The 19,163-nt window shown below is 43.8% G+C and overlaps 1 protein-coding gene across 2 annotated transcripts; it reads right to left on the bottom strand.

The window, feature by feature from the left end:
* Nucleotides 1–383: 383 nt before the first annotated feature.
* Nucleotides 384–3,143, bottom strand: LOC311325129 (uncharacterized protein). 2 transcript variants are annotated; one of them, XM_084457789.1, is made up of 6 exons: nucleotides 2,970–3,143; nucleotides 2,441–2,614; nucleotides 1,840–2,345; nucleotides 1,575–1,701; nucleotides 853–945; nucleotides 384–732 (listed from the first exon to the last, which is right to left on the bottom strand). In XM_084457789.1, exons 3-6 carry the CDS (start codon nucleotides 1,935–1,937, stop codon nucleotides 583–585), a joined length of 468 nt encoding a protein of 155 aa, XP_084313915.1. In that variant the 5' UTR covers nucleotides 1,938–2,345; nucleotides 2,441–2,614; nucleotides 2,970–3,143; the 3' UTR covers nucleotides 384–582. Both variants share the same exon structure in this region; 1 of them encodes a protein (XP_084313915.1).
* Between the last annotated feature and the right edge of the window lie 16,020 nt (nucleotides 3,144–19,163).

The raw sequence follows: 19,163 nt of genomic DNA, 5'->3' as shown, positions 1-19,163 counted from the left end.
GAACACACATGCTGGTTCACAATGCTTCATTGGAATTAATCAGAGACGGTTATGAAAGCATCACTGTTTTTCAAATGTGTTTGACTAACGACTACTTGATAAGGGAGTTACATGTCCAAAGCTCTCTGCACGTTGAGTGTTAAGACCTTCCAAGTTACATGACATGTAGACATATGTCCTTAATGTGTAGATATTACACTTTTTGTTGAAATTGTATACATCAAGAAGTAACCTTTACATGTATAATGGAAGAAGCACAACCATAAACATTTCCTGGATATTTTTATTACACAATGGTCTTCAAATATACTTTTGACTTGTTTATATTTGGTCAGATCATTAGCTTCCCTCGCAAAAGGTACTGACAGGAGACGCGACGAGAACGCTGATCTGTTGTTTCCAAAAAAACTTAAAAGAACTGTTTACTATGTACAGTGAAAAATGAAACACAGACATTTAAATACAAATACATTTAAACAAATGTCTCAAGGCAGTCTATAAGGAACTGATTGAAGTTTAAAGCCTCAAGGCTGTCTTTAAGGAACAAGGCAAAGCAAACTCATGAACTGACTGACTGACTATTTATGGCAGGATGGGGTAGTCATGCTCACCAAGAGCTGGGACCAAGGCAGCTGGTGCCGATGCTGCTGCTGCCATACGGTCTCTGAGGCCATCACCAGGGTTGGGAAGATCTGCAGCAGCAGGACCATGGCCACCGTCAAGGTCATCAACCTTTAAATGGTTAAATGCAATTACTGTAAGTCGCTTAGCAGACACAAAAAGTGTCTGCTAAATAAATGACTAATGGAATGTTGGACAAAAGTGTCTGCTAAATGACTGATGTAATGTCACCTCCTCTGGCTCCATGATGTCTCCGTTCTCCAGGCAGAGGTTGTGCAGGACAGCACACGCAGCAATCACCTCCGCAGCCAAGGGCAACTTCACCTAAAAACACAGTTTTGCACTTTGAGATTTATTTCAAATGTAAAGTGTGTTACAAAGAAAATGTATTATTATGATTTATTTTCTACAACGGAGAGTTGGGATACTTGATTCTGATTGGCTAGCAGCCATGGTAAAATGCTCTGTAACCCACGGCTGCGACCACATAACAATTAGTATTAATGCGCCGTCAATCTCATTGACGAGGCCATTGATAAAATCAAGCGGTAGGCTATGTTTTGCGTAGCAACCACTCGCAGCAACCTCGCCTTTTTCGTATCCTATTACAATAACGCACTCATCAGTTCGACTCCAACACTTCCACACCCCTAGCAGCAAAAACGAGTGCTCTGGGGAACTGTTTTAATAACTGCACCATAGCTGGAAATATTCAAATAAACGTGAACCACCCGAATTATGCCTTATGTGAACAAGGCCAACCCAAATAGGCGAGATAACCTATGTTGCCTGGCAACCATTTAATTCAGAACTATAGCCTATCGCGGGAGATTTTGTAAATACTAAAATGATAAGAATGATCAGTAAATAAATGATTGAATGTTACTACTGAGTGTTTTTTCTGAATATATATATCTAGTAACCGTTGTAGAAAAGCAATTGACTTAAATTACCTCCAGAGCCTTCAGAAAGATCCCCCTCCACCTGGTCTTCATCATCCCGAACGCCCTCTCTATGATGCACCGGGCTCTGGCATGCAGGGCGTTGAAGCGCAGACGCACCGGCCCCTGCACTGGCTCTCTGATATATAATAACAATATAATAATCATAAATGTAATACATGCTTTAAAGATAAAATAGTACACGTGATTTTAAAAACAAGAACCAGTTACTGTAACTAACAAGAACATAAAGAAGCAAGGCTTCCTGTAAAAATACCTGTATGGCGTGATAAGGGCGATGGGTTCAGCCTGGCAGGGGGTAGCCTCCGTCCCCGAGGAGGCACCAGCCCTTCGGCGGATACTGCCGGTGGACATACATGTCCGAGTTCTTCAGGACACGCGAGTCGTGGGCTGATCCCGGAAAGCCAACAAGAATGTTGACAAACCGTCCCTTGTGGTCACAGACAGCCTGCCTCTGTGGTAGAGATTTCGGTTGAAGTAGCTCTGTTGCTCTGCCGCTGGGGGGATGAAGCGGACATGCGTGCCGTCGATGGCTCCGGCCACACTCCTGAAGGCACGAGATCTGGCCAGGCGGGCAAACCCGGCCCTGACCTCCTCCAGCGCTGCCTCCGTGGGGTAGCGTATCACACGGCTTATGATGCGCTGAATACCCCTGCTGACTCTGTTGACCACATCACAGACGGTCGACCGGGGCATGTCAAAGGCCTCTGACACAATCCGGTAGGAGGTTGCACTGGCCAGCCAGTAGACAAAGACTAGCACCTGTGTGTGAATGATAAGACCATTGTAAAGGGTGAGTACTGAGAAAAGCTCTAAATGCAATGAATTATTATTACTGTTAATGCTATTATTAGCACCTCCATGGTCTTGCCCCATCCTCCCTGACCATCATCAAGGGTATCAATGAGGTTCCTCAGTGTCGGTCTTGACAATCTGAAGTCCCTCCTTGTGTCCGCGCCGTCAAAATAGGTCCTCAACAGGGGGACGTGGAGGTTGACTTGTGTGTAAGGACCTCTGTCTTCCATGCGAGCCTACAGGGGGAATATTATTAGGCCAAACTTTAACTCATTTGCGCTTATGGCATTTAATTGTCTTTACAATATGATAATAGATAGACAGATGTCATTATCTGAAGAGCTAAAGTAACATTACAAAGCAGGCGTGTAGTGATGAGTAAACCCAGGTAGTTTACCCACCTCTTTAAAATGAGTTGTTGTTAAAATGAGTTGTTTTATAGTACATGCATGGTTACTATCAACTAGAACGTAGCTAGCAAGTTAACGTTCAATATTTACCTCAACTACAATAGCCCCAAGCCAGCTACTGTCACCAGCACATGCGGGGCTATCAACTAACGTAGCTAGCAAGCTAACGTTCAATATTTACCTCAGCTAGAAGCATGTTGAGAACAAATCTCATGACGGCTCTTTTCCTTGCAACACGTCTTCTCCTGGCGGCAGCAGCAGCCACACATCCCATGTCAGGAAAAGGCAACATTTTTGTGGATAATACACAAAATGATAACAAAAAACACCAGATAATTTTTACCGCGGTCTGAGTAAACAGTATCGTAACCCGTCGTAGCCCCGTCACTTCCGCTGAATGACTCGAGTAGCATGCTGTATTTTCTCGCATACTACACGCGTTTTGTGGATGCAGTATGCCTACTATATAGCAAGTAGCGGGTAGTATGCATTTCGGACATGGCCCAGTTGTATCCTTCAAATTCGTCAAAAGTAGGCCGCATATGTGGGCTGCATTCGGAGGACTCTTCGTAGGCTGAATGAATTGGGAGAGCACTTGTCGCCCTGCTGTGACGTAGCAGCCTTCAAATCCGGCCTAGGTAGGATGCAACCCTTGAATTGGGACAGACCCGTTATATGGCATAATTCACCACAATACGTATCTTCTATGTAAGGCTACTTTCCCAGATATATATATTATTTCCTCACTTTATATGTTATATAACATCTATGGACCTATATCGCTGCCATTGTTTTGCAGACTGCTCCTGAAGAATGCTTACTATGCACAAATAGGCCTATTACCCCACTCACATGCAATACAAAGCTTGACATGGAATGTAATGTCCTGCCCCAAATCATGTAGTCATAATTGGTATCACAAAGCTGACATATGGCCTTGAAAATCATAATTTCGGAATGGCGGAGCTTCGGTAATTTTCGGAATTAAGGTATTTCGGAATGGAGCCATGTCACCGCCAACTCCTCTGTGAGGGAAGTTGCTGTTTGCTCTCCCAAAAGTAGCTGTGTGTGCAAGTGCGCTACGTTAGACTTAATTCGAATAAAACTGTTTCCATCCCACGTTTAGCGAATCAACACTTTTTTGAATCAGCCAAAACCTGGCCATAGCGAGCGTTTTTTTGTTTGTGCGAATCAAGGGATTTTAATTGGAATTTTGCCGTTTCAATCGTCATTTTCTGATGCAATATTTATAGATGCGCATTTAAACAGGCTGATGGAAACACTACTATTGTCCTTATACACCGCTAATCAATGCTTGCCAGGTAAATCGGATATATGCGTGTTAATAATCATACAGCAGAGGTGTTTCCAGTTTTCTTAGGAATCTGATCACTGGCAAAAACACCTAGAAAATATATATTTACAGAAATTTGGTCCATTTGTTAGCTGTACAGTGTTCATCCCCTCAATAGTAATCCACCAGGACCTGTCTGCGGTTAGACACCTCTATTAGGCTATCATATATGGTGTAGGGCCTACACGATCAGATTAACGGGGCACCGTGAAAAATCATTCAAAAAAACATGTTAAACTCTCAATTTCAAAGACAAGAAACTCACTGAGGTGTTAGTTGGCGTTCTGACATATAATTCGCCATAAAGTAAGATTCTAGTTCATCTGGAAAGGCTTTTATAAAAAAATAAATAGCATAGAACTATTTAGTCACAGCACGTGTATAAACTTCCGCAAACTAGGTAGCTTAGCAACATAAACAATAACAATAGCTACCGTAATAATTCCGCTTCCTGAATCCCCTCTGCGGATTAATCTACACATCTACAACGGTCGCTTCAGGCTATCATATATGGTGTAGGGCCTACACGATCAGATTAACGGGGCACTGTGAAAAATCATTCAAAAAACACTTCCGCTTCCTGAATCCCCTCTGCGGATTGATCTGCACATCTACAACGGTTGCTTCAATACAAATCAATGGATTTAATAAAATGATCAATAAAATCCTACAGGATTCGTACTTTGCGCCGAATTTGATGTCAGAACACCAACGGACACCAATTACCCCCTCGGTGAGCTTCTTCTCTTTGAAATCGAGAGTTTAACATATTTTTGAAAGATTTTTCAAGGTGCCCACCCACATCCATTGTATGACCTAAACGGTGGTAGAGCAATTATCAGACTTTCTCAAAAGTGCTAGTTTTGTCAACGTTCTGATCTGAACCATTGTATATGATCATAAGTAACCTTAAAACAGGGCTAAACATGCATTTTCCCTTTACTACTCTTTCATTATGGCCCGTCCCCACTGGTCAACTGTCACGCACGTCAATAGGCCTTATGCCGAAGGTCACATGACCAAACCGGAAGCTGGGTCAGCTCACTTCCGCTTCTCCCGACCTGCTCTACCTGCCTGGCGATAGAAAATAAAAACCCAAACACCCAGCGACGCAACGTGACCCTCATCCTGTTCTTCACCTTCATCAGTTATATTTTGTTATTTTATTCTTTGGATTTTGATATTCGTTTTGGAATATGGCGCTTTTTTACACGCGATGCCTCCAGGAGCTACCAAGGATCAGCATAACCGATGTCCATCGCATATGCAGGGTAACATCTAAAACTCCTACTACCAAAATGGACAAGGGTTTTAAGCTATATGCTTCCTCCTACATCTGCGACTATGAGGGTATGTAGAGTAAGAGAAGCTTATGTATTTCTGCATTATGGCGCAAATTTGACAGAAACATTTATAACGTTAGCTAGCTAACCACATCAAAGCATCATGAAACTGTTAGCTAGTAGGCTATGCATGTTTGGAAACTTAAACTAACGTCATATGCTTTAAATGTCACTCTGCCCCCTCAGTCTCTAACAAAGACAGGCTGACTTGTGAGGTTAGCATCAGATGCCTGTTACAGGTCTATGAAGAAAAACGAGAAGCCACACAGCCTGAGAGTAACGTTAGGGATGGGTTGGGTGTTCTGTTCTGAGTTCTCCATCAGTTCCAGTTCAGGGACAGTTTTCCAACTCTCTCAGGATAAGACTAGAGACTAATCAGTGACCAAGATCATGACTGGGTCCCCCTGACTGTAAAAAGGCAAGATATCATATTCTGAGAGCCTTGGTGAATGCATGCACAATTGTTCCAAGTTACTTGTGTTGATAGTAAGGTCACTGGGGTATAGTCAATTCTGACTGTGAACGCTCCATTCTTGGGCGCCACCCATCATTGCATGTAATCAGGCCTCTGATTTTATATCCTGTTATTATATTTATTTTATTCGTGTAATTGCCAAACTTGCCCCAGCAACCTAACTAGACTGTTACATGACATCAGTGGCATGATGGCATCTCATCTGTTATGACCACTGCTCAAGTAGGATAAGTTCAATCATACTCAAATCAGTGTCAAGTCTGTAAGAATTCTCTCCATATACTTTTCTACAGATAGTGCTTCGGGATTCAGACCCTGTGATCCTCGTGTCATACCGCTGCTCCTGTGTTGCTGGTACTGCAGTGTGTAACCACACAGTTGCTTTGCTGTTTCAAACGGCGCACTATTCTGAGCTTAATGTACAGGTTGTGCCCCCTGTCCACACCTGCACTGAGACAGAGCAGAAATGGCACAAGCCCAGAACAGCGGTAAGTGATGAGATGCAATTCATAGAGCCACTGAACTGGCAATGCCAGAATCCAGCTTTTTATGGGTGAGGAACCTTATAATATAAGGATGTATTATTGAATTGAATTTTGTTTTGACAGGATTATTAGGCACTCATAGATGATTTCGCATATGCTTTATGCACACCCACACAATTTTGTTGTCTAATTGTTGAGATTGTATGTTATTTGTCTTTTGTCAGGGAGTGAAACCTGGGCCAATAAACAAAATGGTTGTCACCAAACCAAGACTCAACCGGCACATGGGAGGAGGAATCAGGTGAGATAGTGAGCTGCCTGTTAGTGTGTATAAAGAATTATTTAAAATTAACTAAAATTTAGAATGGATGTCAACGGGAGACCTACATACATTTTTTGGTTGGTCAGTTTTCCTCTCTATACATCCGTGCACGTGCGTCATTCTGCATGACACGATGCCTGACGCTATTATTGTCTTTCACAGAAGTACACTTTACAAGGGCTTGGTTGGGGACCCACTTGACATGTCCATGCTGCAGATTGGAGAAATATACAAAGACTTTGACATTACAGAGAAACCCCTTGCAGCAAATATGGACATCACTGACGAGAAGACCCTTGTTGAGACAACACTTAGGCTCCGATATCAGCCGCAGATCTGATGGTGACGTTGCCGCTAGCGACGCAACAGCTGATCAGGTCGGTCATTCGACGGTCAGCGAAGCCACCGCGCTCCTCCCAGTAGGGGGACGTCTAAATGAGCAGCCTCTTCGTGTTCTGGGCAGCCCCCCTTGTCCTCTTCGTGTTCTGGGCAGCCCCCCCTGTCCTCTTCGTGTTCTGGGCAGCCCCCCTTGTCCTCTTCGTGTTCTGGGCAGCCCCCCCCGTCCTCTCTGTCTCGCCCGGCCGCGACACGCTCTTCTCACTTTTGACAGGGCTGTCGTCGCTGTGGTAACCGGCGTCACAGACACAAAAGGTGTGCGCTCCTCACTGAGGCGGAGGTGTGTCTGTGTGTGGGGGTCACCCCCGCTCCCAGGTGATAAAATCAGCCTAAATGACTCCTCTGAGACTGTTAAAGGTGTTAGAGTGCATGTATGCTGTTAAAGGTGTTAGAGTGCATGTATGCTGTTAAAGGTGTTAGTGGGCATGTATGCTGTTAAAGGTGTTAGAGTGCATGTATGCTGTTAAAGGTGTTAGAGTGCATGTATGCTGTTAAAGGTGTTAGAGTGGGCATGTATGCTGGAGACTTTAGTCCCCCGTTCAGCAGCACTAGTGAATAAAACAGCCAAACTGGAAAAAAAAAAAAAAAAAAAGGATGTGGTACAGCTAATTAGATCTTATCCTGCTCTGTTCCATGATGTGCCCTCCCGTACTAGCGTTGTGGAACACGATATTGATGTTGCTGGTGCCAGGCCTGTTAAGCAACATGCATATCGTTGCCCAATGGCAAAAAGGGAGGTAATGAAAGAGGAGGCTGCTTACCTTTTGGATAATGGCTTGGCGAAGCCCAGTCAGAGCCCATGGAGTTCTCCATGTCTGCTAGTCAGTAAACCTGATGGCACCTCCAGGTTCTGTACAGACTACCGAAAGGTTAATGCAGTGACTGTGCCAGATTCCTACCCCTTGCCTCGAATGGACGATTGCATAGACAGTGTTGGTCCTGCTGTGCACATTACCAAGCTAGATCTTCTGAAGGGGTATTGGCAAGTGCCTCTAACTTCCCGTGCCTCTAACATATCTGCCTTTGTGACCCCTGACCATTTTCTAGAGTATACTGTGATGGCGTTCGGCATGAGGAATGCGCCCGCCACCTTCCAACGCTTGATGCACCTGGTGCTGGGTGACATCCCTCGGTGTACTGTGTACTTGGACGATGTGGTAGTGTATTCTGACAGCTGGGAGAATCACATGACCAGTTTACATCTGGTTTTCCAGCGCCTGGTGGAAGCGTCCTTGACTCTCAACCTTGCGAAGTGCGAGTTTGGTAAGGCCATGGTAACTTACCTGGGGAAGCAAGTGGGGCATGGCTGTGTGCGGCCGGTGGATGCCAAGGTCACAGCCATCCTCTCATATCCTACTCCTACAACCAGACGGGAGCTTCGGCGTTTCCTGGGCATGACTGGATTCTACAGATGTTTTTGTCAAAATTTCTCAGTGGTGGTTGCTCCGCTCACTAGGCTGTGTAGCCCAAAGGTACCATTCACGTGGAGTGATGATTGCCGACATGCCTTTGTAACTGCCAAGTCTCTCCTCTGCAGTGCTCCTGTCCTGGCGGCACCCAACTTCTCTGCTCCATTTCAGTTGGAGGTTGACGCCAGTGCTACTGGGGCCGGGGCTGTGTTAGTTCAAGATGGTGAAGCAGGTGTACCCCACCCTGTCAGTTATTTTTCGGTGAAGTTTAAGAAACATCAACTGAACTACTCAACCATCGAAAAGGAAACACTTGCCTTACTCCTTGCTCTTCAACATTTTGAGGTTTATGTCGGGTCTAGTGTTGACCCTGTTATTGTGTATACTGACCATAACCCCATTGTTTTTCTAGCCCAGATGTATAACCACAATCAGAGACTGATGCGGTGGGCCCTGTTGGTGCAAGGCTACAACCTGGTGATAAAGCATAAGAGGGGCGTGGACAATGTGGTGGCTGATGCCCTGTCCCGAGGGTGAGAGGGTCATGGGGCCTGCAGCCTGTGTGTCTATTTATTTGGTGTTTACTTTTCTATCTTTTGCCATTAGATAGGTGTGTGCTCCGCTTGCCTGTTGTGAACGGTGAGGTGGGGTGAAGCTCCAGCCTTTGGTGTCATTAATTGAGTAACCTATCGATTACTATCAAACTACCTGTTTGATCTTAAGGGGGAGGGTGTTACGGCTGGAGTGTGGTGTATGTGGTGTCTCTCTGGTATTCTTCCCCCCAGGTACTTGCCCTTCCCCCCCCCTGGTACCTGGTGGAGAGGTGTGTGCGCGCGCGGCTGGTTCCAATCTGCTGATTGTGGCCGGAGACATAAAAGAGAGAGAGAGGCACCAGTCGACGCCCGTTGCCATTGCATAATGTTGTGCTGTTTTTGTGGTGGGGCCAAGGCCTGTGTGGCCTTCCTTTTTTCTGGTTATTGTTTAGTCTGTTGAGACTGAGTCTTTTGTCATTATTACTATCCTTTTTGGATTAAATTATTCAACGCATCCGGTTTTTTCCTGCCTCCTTTGTGCCCCCGGTTTAGTTGTTCTGTGTTACTCCCCCCTTTCATACCCCTAGACGCCTTTCATTTGGGGGGGACGTAACATATTTGGCTTAGCACAAAAGGGCAGTGTGCTCTCGTACCAGCAACCCATACTGCCCACAAGGTCGGTCAAAATGCACAAAGATCCTCCATCTAACCCACAGCTGCCTTTTGTGGCACGATGCTGTCAGCTAGCAGAGCAGGTTATATTTGCTCATATGTGGTATTTATTTTGTTCACAAGTTAGCGATCGTACAGCCAGGCTACAGAGCTCCAGGAACCTCTATGCCCAGCCGAGCTGCATCATGCAGCATAAATAAATAATTTTTCGAACCGATATATTTGACAGAATCAGTATTCTATGCAATATTATAACGCTCGTTAGCTCGAAGCCCGAACACGCCCACTCAAGCAGATGAAAACACGGAGGGCATGCGTACACGTGTTAATTCCCCGCGACTGACAGTTGACCAGTGGGGACGGGGGCTTAATATGAACAAATTTAAATGTTCCATTTCTTTACACGGAAATAAAGAGTGCAAAAAAAAAACTAAAACTGCCCTTGAAGGCACAAATATGTAGTCTTCTTGAATATGAGAGACTTTGGAGTGAAGGTTGGCTATTTCATTTCATAGGCTACAGCCTCATATCTCAAAAATCGGTGCCATGCCATAATTCCGACGTCTCATTATTCCGACCACTCAATGTTCCGAAAATTACCCATTATTCTGACGTCTCATTGTTTCGACGTCCTGTTGTTCCGACCATATTCATCCGACGTCCCATTAATCCGACCAATATCAATCTCTACCACTTGGCAGAAGGGGATAGACGTGGACACAGGGAACAGGCTAATTTACGAAACTGGACCCAGGAGTGGAACTACTCGGACGGCGCTTAGTGGGCGCACTCTGCATATCGCAATACTCCTGCGTGCCCTCACGCCTCCAGGAATTGCTCAATGCTCGCTGGCCAAGCGCCTCCACACATATACGTTATTTTCATCACAGCCTACTGTAACTTATGTTGTATGATGCCGTCTAGAAATGACGTTTGGAGGCGATGGACAAATGTCGAATTCTGAAGTCTGCCAAGTGAGACCAGGTTGGTCAAAGTAATGGGACGTCAGACAAATGGGTTTAATATGGTCAGACCAACGGGACGTCGAAACAATGAGACGTCGGAATAATGGGTAATTTTGAGAACATTGAGATGTCAGAATAATGAGATGTAGGAATTATGGGCAGCCCCCCCAAAATCAACGTGTGCATGAATCAAAAGTTCTAACATGCAAAGTCTACCTGACTACTAGTCATCAGCACTCAGATTGAATGTGTGCACTTATGTGTAGCCCACGCTACCGAACTAATAGCCTGTTGGAATATTGGTTTTCGGAGTAGCAGGGTTTCAGAGTAGCGGGGTGTCAGAGTAGTGCACTTTTCGGAATAGGGGGGTGTCGGAGTAGTGGGATTTCGGAGTAGCGGTGTGTAACCAGTTGATTAACCCGACCGGCGCCCTGTTACCAATGTCGGACCCATCAGGATTTACACTTTTCAAACGCGTTAACAGTAATGTGTTGCTGAGGTCTGTATAATCTTCACCCGAACCAGCGATGAAAAATGGGTGGAATCTCCTTGTAAACTCTGTTTCTGGGGTAATTAATTCTGTGGAAAGTGTACGCATCTTCACCAGCAACCAATCCCGCACAATGCTGTCGGGTATACATACGTTACCTAGTACGTCTAAACCAAGCCCCCAGGATTCGAAATCTAAAGTGAAGGCCTATTGAACCGCGCCATCTTGGCTAGGTTTGTAGTCTTTTGGCTATTTCCGGTGACTTTTGTACTTGCGCAGTTGAGCTTTTCTGTCCGACGCGCGTCCACGAAAAAGTTCACGTTTATGTGAAATGTAGACGCACGTTCCCGGCTCTCGGCTCTCCCCGCTTTGATTTAGCAATGAAAACCGGCTTGCATATTAACCTGTTTTTGTCAAATATATCCATTGGAGAAATTATTTTTTCATCCAGGCATCTGAGTTTTAACAGGTTAAATATAACTGAACATGTTTTGTTTGCTAGTAGATGGTATTCATTCCGTTCGCGATAACGTTATTGCAGCCAGGCTAAATTCCTCCAGGGAGCCAGTGACCGGCGAGTTGAAGAGCTTCACTCCCCGCCAGCAGGAGCTTTGGCCGCTGCTACCGCATCTCGGATAACCCGCTGAGTTTGTGGCTGCTATTTCACATTCGCCCTTGATCAATCCCAATACCGATCCATGGTTATAATGAATCAATCGTTCAGATCAGATCGGCAGTGCTGCATGCATGTTACAACATCATTGTTAGCTTTATTAACATAACCATAGCCTACATTTATCTCTCTAACGTTAGGCTATCCATCTTACACCAGTCGGCCATTCGATAGCTAGAAGCGGTCAACGCCAACGTTGACTGAAAACACCCAGTGTATCGTTTCATCTTTATGCTACACATCAACTCCTTTCCATTGTATGTGAATAAATTCCTGTTATCCTAAAAACATCCCATTTCTGTCCATTCCTGGAAAAGACAGGTTAAAACAGGTTAATATGCAAGCCGGTTTTTATTGCTAAATCAAAGCGGGGAGAGCCGAGAGAGCCGGGAACGTGCGTCTACATTTCACATAAAAGTGAACTTTTTCGTGGACGCGCGTCGGACAGAAAAGCTCAACTGCGCAAGTACAAAAGTCACCGGAAGACCAGAAAAGCACAACTGCGCAAGTACAAAAGTCACCGGAAATAGTCAAATGACTACAAATTTGCCATGGCGCGGTTCAATAGGGCTTCATTGTTGATAGCGGTCAGTGAATGGAGTGACTGTATCCAGTTCTATTAATACATCCATGGTCTAAACACTGCATGCTTCAGACGTTTCTGACCTCCGGGTCTTAATAGGCACATTTTATATGATCAACCATCGTAATCCTAACAATGCCGGGCTCACACTACAGGATGTTTAAAATGCTAACCAATTTTGAAATTGTGTTACACACGCACATAAAGAGAATCTTAATGGATATTCTTCTTGCGCATCTCAAACAAGCACACTGCAATATTTGAAAATAACGGCTCATCACACACCACAGGATCTTATCGTGCCCAAAGGAGCAACTGGTCTAGCCGTCTCGCTTGTAAAGTCGTGACGTAATAATCTTAAATATTTGATATTATCAGGGCTGCCCCGATTGGTCTGCGAGCCGATCGGGAGGTTTAAGATTGGATCTTTAAACCCCTCACATTACAAGATAATCTGGGCCGAACTTCGGTACTGACCAACGTTCCAGACCAGATTTCTCATCAGATTGTCGCAAGGGGTGAATCGGGGATAAATCGGCCCAAAAATCCTGTAGTGTGAGCCCAGCCTAAAGCGAATAATGAGACAATGTTACTTGTTACAAATGTTTTTTATTACACATTTTCCCCAAACCACAATTTACATTTTTAAATTTTTGTTGGCACAATGACAAAGACATTCTATTCGGTTTTATGTTGTCTAGCATTCCTAAAAACTCAACACATTTGCTAACATTTTTTCTAATAAAAACTTCTTCTTTTTTTTAGCAACCACAGGCACATCAACATCATCATTTTTATATATTTTCAGTATACAGTTGGGAGTAGCCAGAAATTACCCATCCCGCAGCATTTTAGTGATGCACCATCACCAGGTGGTGTGTTTGAGCAGATTTAGCAGGCTGGGCTCACAGTGTATTTCTCCTATAGTCTACGAATGAAGACAAGCCTGATCATTGCGTCATTGAATTTCAGATTCTGTAATTTAAAGCCTCTGGAAACTTGGCTTGAAATAGTAAAAATGCATATATGATATCAAATGTTAGTCTCTTTAAGCATCCACAAAAATCTGAGTTAAAATAAACGTTCAGAACCCTTCGAAAAAAGTGTTCAAAAATGGCTCATTTTGCTCTCTAGACCATTTCTCAGGAATGTGTGGGCGTGTCAGATCAGGATTTGATTGACATTTTGATCCGCCAATGACAAACAATCTCATCAAAACTAGCAACGCTCTATGCACAGCAACTAAAAGTCCAGCCGTATATGTTTGAGCCGTCAGATACTCAATTCTCAGAGGATGCAGAAATACAGTAGAAGCCCTGCCATCTCCCAATAATTCATTTTAATCGATCACTGAATGGTGAGTTCCATAATGCTTTTCTATCCATTAGTAGAATTAGTTACCCACAGCTAGTTCTAACCATACTAGCTAGCGCTAACATTATTAGGCTGCTAAGCAGCTACAAAGCACTGAGTTGGCAAGCTAACAATGTTAGATTTCTTGAGAAAAAGGTGAGGTTAACAATAAACGTGGAACATTTACTTAAACTTTATCATTAGCAATTAAGTAACTTACATGATCGATCTCTAGGCTCTGGGCATCGGGGAGAGGCTGAAGTGGAGGGAGAGAGGGTACTGCTCCAGCTACAAGAAATAGCCGTTGTGCAAAACCAGTGGCTTTCTGGCAGAATTTAATGAATGAGCGCAGCATATGAAGGTATGTTTCCGGACTGCTCCACCACGGCTCACCAAAAACGCAGTCCACTGTTTCTCTAAATCCAACACAGTTGGAAAACTAAAGAATGACTTGTTGTCATCTCACCGATGAGCACCCAGGGACAGCACAAACACACAGGTGGGGAGATATAGGATAGATAAAAATAGATACCGGTAGATGGATAGATAAAAATAGACAAAGATACTAGGCTGGATCAAATACAGTACGTTAGCTAACTGCAAAGTTGCTGTCGACGAGGCAGATTTAGCGGGGAGGTAGGACTTACTAACGTGCATTTTTTAATGATTGGATCTCGGATATAATGACGTCACATTAAACGAATTAAACAACGCCCATTTCGAATTTTGATAGAAAGTAATTGCTAATACTTTTACATGTTTATTATGTACATAATACACTAAATTACATAGTTAGAAGAATTTTGTGGATTTGAGTTTCCAGAGGCTTTAAATGCTCTGTTTCCATTGTATGACCAAAACGGTGGTAGAGCAATTATCAACTTTCTCAAAAGTGCTAGTTTTGTCAACTTCTTGATCTGAACCATTGTATATGATCATAAGTAACCTTAAAATAGGGCTAAACATGCATTTTCCCTTTACTACTCCTTTAACCTTGACAGAGGTTAAGTCTGACTTCCCTCCACATCTGAAAATAAACCTTATAGTCGTGTACTATATAAATGTCATGCGCAATTGTGGTGATGTCTGAGGGTCCTGGTCTCAGTGTTTTGCTGAAAATATTGAAAAATCTGGCAAGAGGAAAAGACACAGGAGTCTGGGTCAGTGACAGCGTCACTACAAACAGATTCCCATAACCTCATATCCAGGGTGTTAGTCACTGGTTGTGCTTTTTTAAAGTACTGTAAAGAAAACAGGTGACGCTAAAGGTATACTGTCACAGTGTACCTAATACACAATTGTCTTTCTATCTCTCACCTTTACACCTTGTATCCACTTCATGTTTCTTTAACTGTTCTATACGGGGTCCTACTCTGCTCCACATCATCTTCACAGTCTTCTCTTTCTGTTCTCTCTTTTCCTTCTCTGTCTTCTTTCTGTTTCCGTTTCTCCTCTTTCATGGCCTTACTCTCATCATCCTCTTCTACCCATTTTTTCCACCGCTCCTCAGCTTTCCTCCGGTATTCCTCTGCAGCCCACTTGTTCTTTTCCCTCTCTGCCTTCTTTCTGGCTTTCTCCTCTCTTTTCTCCTGCTGTCTCATCTTATAGGCGTCTCATCTTTTAATCAAAGATGCTACCAGATTTAACCTTCCCATCCTTATGCCTGTCAGAGGGGGCCTGGTGTTCCTGGGCGTTGATAGACGGGGCTTCCTGGTGTTGCTGGGTGTTGTTAGACTGGACCTTCTGGTGTTGCTAGACTGGGCCTCCTGGTGTTGCTGGGTGTTGTTAGATGGGGCCTCCGAATCCCAGTCAGAGAGTGCCTGGTGTTCCTGGCTGTTGTGACTACCAGACAGGGCATGGTCTTCCTGGGCTTTGATGGCCTCTGAGCATGTCGACTCCTCCCCAGACAGACGCACTCTCCTCTCCTTTTCTCGGTTCTTGTATTATTACTTAAAAAATATATATATATATTTAACACTAACATTATTTACAAAATGTTTTGAAAGTTTAAACTAGCACCAGCATATTTAACAAAGGCATTGCTTTGCCGCTGCTTAATTTTACACTGCATACTGTTTAACAAAATGTTTAGAAAGATTAGAGGAAAATCATGTTATTTCTAATGACGATAAATAGGCTATATCTTAACCAGTAACTAGGCTATTCCTTGTGCTTAATAATGTGAGATAGATGGATGGATGGACAGGCAGAAAGACAGACAGATAGATAGATAGATAGATAGATATGCAGGCAGACAGATAGATAGATAGATAGACAGACAGAAACAAACAAAAAAGTTTTCAATTGCGGACTGGAGCTTTAAGTGAGTTTGGTAGCGGATGCTTCATGGTACAGTACCATTACATTGGGCAGCATTATCATGACGTGAACGTTCAGCATGAAGCATCTGAAAATCACCTCAATCAACCAACAACGTCATGGGTAAATCCTAAATGAGGCCCTATGTCCAAACACAGTGTGTGACTCTCCCAGACTGAAAGAAGACTGCCTGGGAAACGTGGAGGTCTTTCCCAGAGGTGAGTGGTGCTTTCAGTGAACTCCTATGCAGGTGTAATGGAATTACTGATCTAGTAAAAAGGATTTACCAAGATTCGCTCAAAAGGTTAAGTCTGGTTTATTGTGAAAACATACGAGCGCAAGGACTTTCTGGACAACGCAACAAGAGTGGTTTATCCAGACAAGTGCCGGCCCTGGGTCTTGCTGCGCCTTATATGCAATCAAAACACAGGTACGGTGCTTCCAGGATGTGATTGGCTACTCCATTGTACGTCATATGAAATGGCAGGCGTGGCCAAGAGTACAGACATGTGACATGAGAAAAAGGCGGCAATTGGGGACAAAGGATGACAAAGGATGGTTATTCTGTTGTAGACAGATTCAAAGTGTATGGCCTCCTGGAGGCCATTCTGTAGGTTAGCACAGCTATGTGAATATTTGGGGGAGGTGGTGAATTACAAAAGGAGAGAGAGGAACAAAGGTTTAAGGTGTTTGGATGTAAATTCCACAACAATCCCCCATTTGTGCCTGAACAGGTACCCAAAAATAAAATATAAAATCCAAACACAAAGTGTAAACATTCAGCTATGCTATACATGTGGAAAGGAAGTAATCTCTCCACTAGGTGGAGCAAAAAATATATATTATTTTATTTTATTTTATTGTGAAATATTTAACAAAAAAAATAGATTATTTTCTTTCCACGTGCAAAATCACGCACCAAAACCCCTTGTTTCAGAAATATGACAGGAAACAAGGTCAAAAAGATGACATGATTATATACTATTTATAGTCTAAAAGTGGACAACCATTCACCAAAAACCCTGATTTAAAGTTTGAAACAAGGTAAAAAGATGAATGGTTACCAGTGTAAGAAGGGCAAAAAACCTCTTGGTCAATTTAGAGGAAAAACCCAAACTTATTTATCAACTCATGTTTCAACCATTGTAACTCTTGTAAACAAATATGATATTTTTTCAAGATAATTTCAAAGTTCATTCACTCTTGTTGTGAATAATCGCATGTAATTTCTTCTGGATTGTAGCTTCCATGTTTGCGTCTCTGAATGTTCAATGTAGGTTCCAGTGTGTGCGGTTAGAGAAGGAGGTGACCGGCAAGGTCAGTCTCCGATTGCTCATCAGAGGAGAGGACAGTGTGGCGGTGACCGTCAAGGTCACTCTCCGATTGCTCATCAGAGGAGAGGACAGTGTGGCGGTGACCGCTTTGCCCTTGAGATCTCTGGTTCGGCTGCATGGACCGTCCTCTCAGCTACTTTTGACAGCTATTCCACACAGGCCAGAATGCCCTGGTCCTGATTGTTCCATCTTTGACGGGTAGGTTCACCCCGCAACATCTACTTCTCTTCCATGTTTTCTGGCCTGTTCTCAGGCTGCTCATCTGCTCCTTGGTTTGGGACGCAACGGCGTCAAAGTTATCTCAGCTACTCTGGCAGCCGTCTGCGTGGTGAGTTGAATCTGGTACGGTCCCAGGTCGCGGATCAGGACCCAACGGCCTGGTTGGAGATGATAAGAAGAAGCCCTCTCTGGCGTCCGGAATGGTCACCTTTCCTTAGTGGGGACTTCATACGGGGCAGGTCGGCAATGTCTTTGAGAGACATGGGAGGAGAGACCTGTGAATCTACAGATGAGAGAGACAACAGAGACAAAACAGAAGAGCAAAAGGAGAGTCCTCTGGTCTGGTCTGGTCTCCCTGTTCCCCTCTTTGGTCAGGAACCCCCTCTTTGGTCAGGAACGGTTATCAGCAGTCTGTTGAAGATACTCAGAAACATTGTTAAGTGCAAGCCACATTCTATCATCCCCTCTTCCTGGCAGGAGATGATCCTGCTTTGGGGAAAAAACGGTGTTAGTCAGTCAGGTAAACTTAAACAGGGTGTCTGTTCAAGTGTCGTTAGAGCCAGTCGGGCTCGTCAGTCTATGTAGTTTGTCAGTGGGGATCTAGCTTTTGCCCATTTACCGAATCGGACACTAGCAGGGATCTAGGCTCTGCAGTAGCCTACAGTGACATCAGGGGCAGTGTAAGAATTACTTTAACACGCCCAGTCCCCAGTCGTGATCAAGGCAATTGGATTTTGCTTTATTATCTCTCGCGATATTATGAAATAAAAATAAAATAAAAACATTCTCGTCGCAACAAAATAACACCCCCTAAGGGTAAAAACAAATTCCCTGAAGTCAGGATAAAACAGAGATGGGGGGAAAAAAATGCATCACTCAAATAAAATGACACTAAAATGAACTCGCTTCATTTACAATTAACAAAACATCAATTATCAATTAATCAAAAGCTTTATTTGTATAGCTAATTATTAAATATTGTATATCCAAAACTTCCCTCTTTTGCATTTGAGGACAGAGTATTGGGCACGCTTCGGACAAAATGGTCTCTTCCCTATGTCATACTTATCTGTCGCTCACGGTGAGTCGGTGACATGGCGTTGGCCCTGCATCCCATGAACCCAAGGTCGCCCATCTGTAGGGAAGCAGGCCGGTAACCTCCATCTCCACTAAAGGTCCTGTGCCCGTCTCCTGGTTCGGCATTCACCCATCACTCCCGGAACGACAGTTGTCTGTAAAAACACTCAGAAAAACACTCAGCCCCGATGAATGTGCCTCAAACTATAAACATGAGATATTTAACAAACATTAAAAATATATAATTGGGTTAGGAGATGCTGTATTCAGATCAAGACACTGGCAAACATTATCTATCCCCCCACTATCATGTACAAACCTTACGTCCTCAGCTACATCTGTCTTGTCCTGTTTATTTACCTTAAAAAAATAA

Source organism: Borostomias antarcticus, assembly GCF_949987555.1.
Source record: "Borostomias antarcticus genome assembly, chromosome: 24".
In the NCBI taxonomy this organism is placed as follows: Eukaryota; Metazoa; Chordata; class Actinopteri; order Stomiiformes; family Stomiidae; genus Borostomias; species Borostomias antarcticus.
The sequence above is the reverse complement of the archived record's forward strand: the minus strand, read 5'-3'. Positions and strand labels throughout refer to the sequence as shown.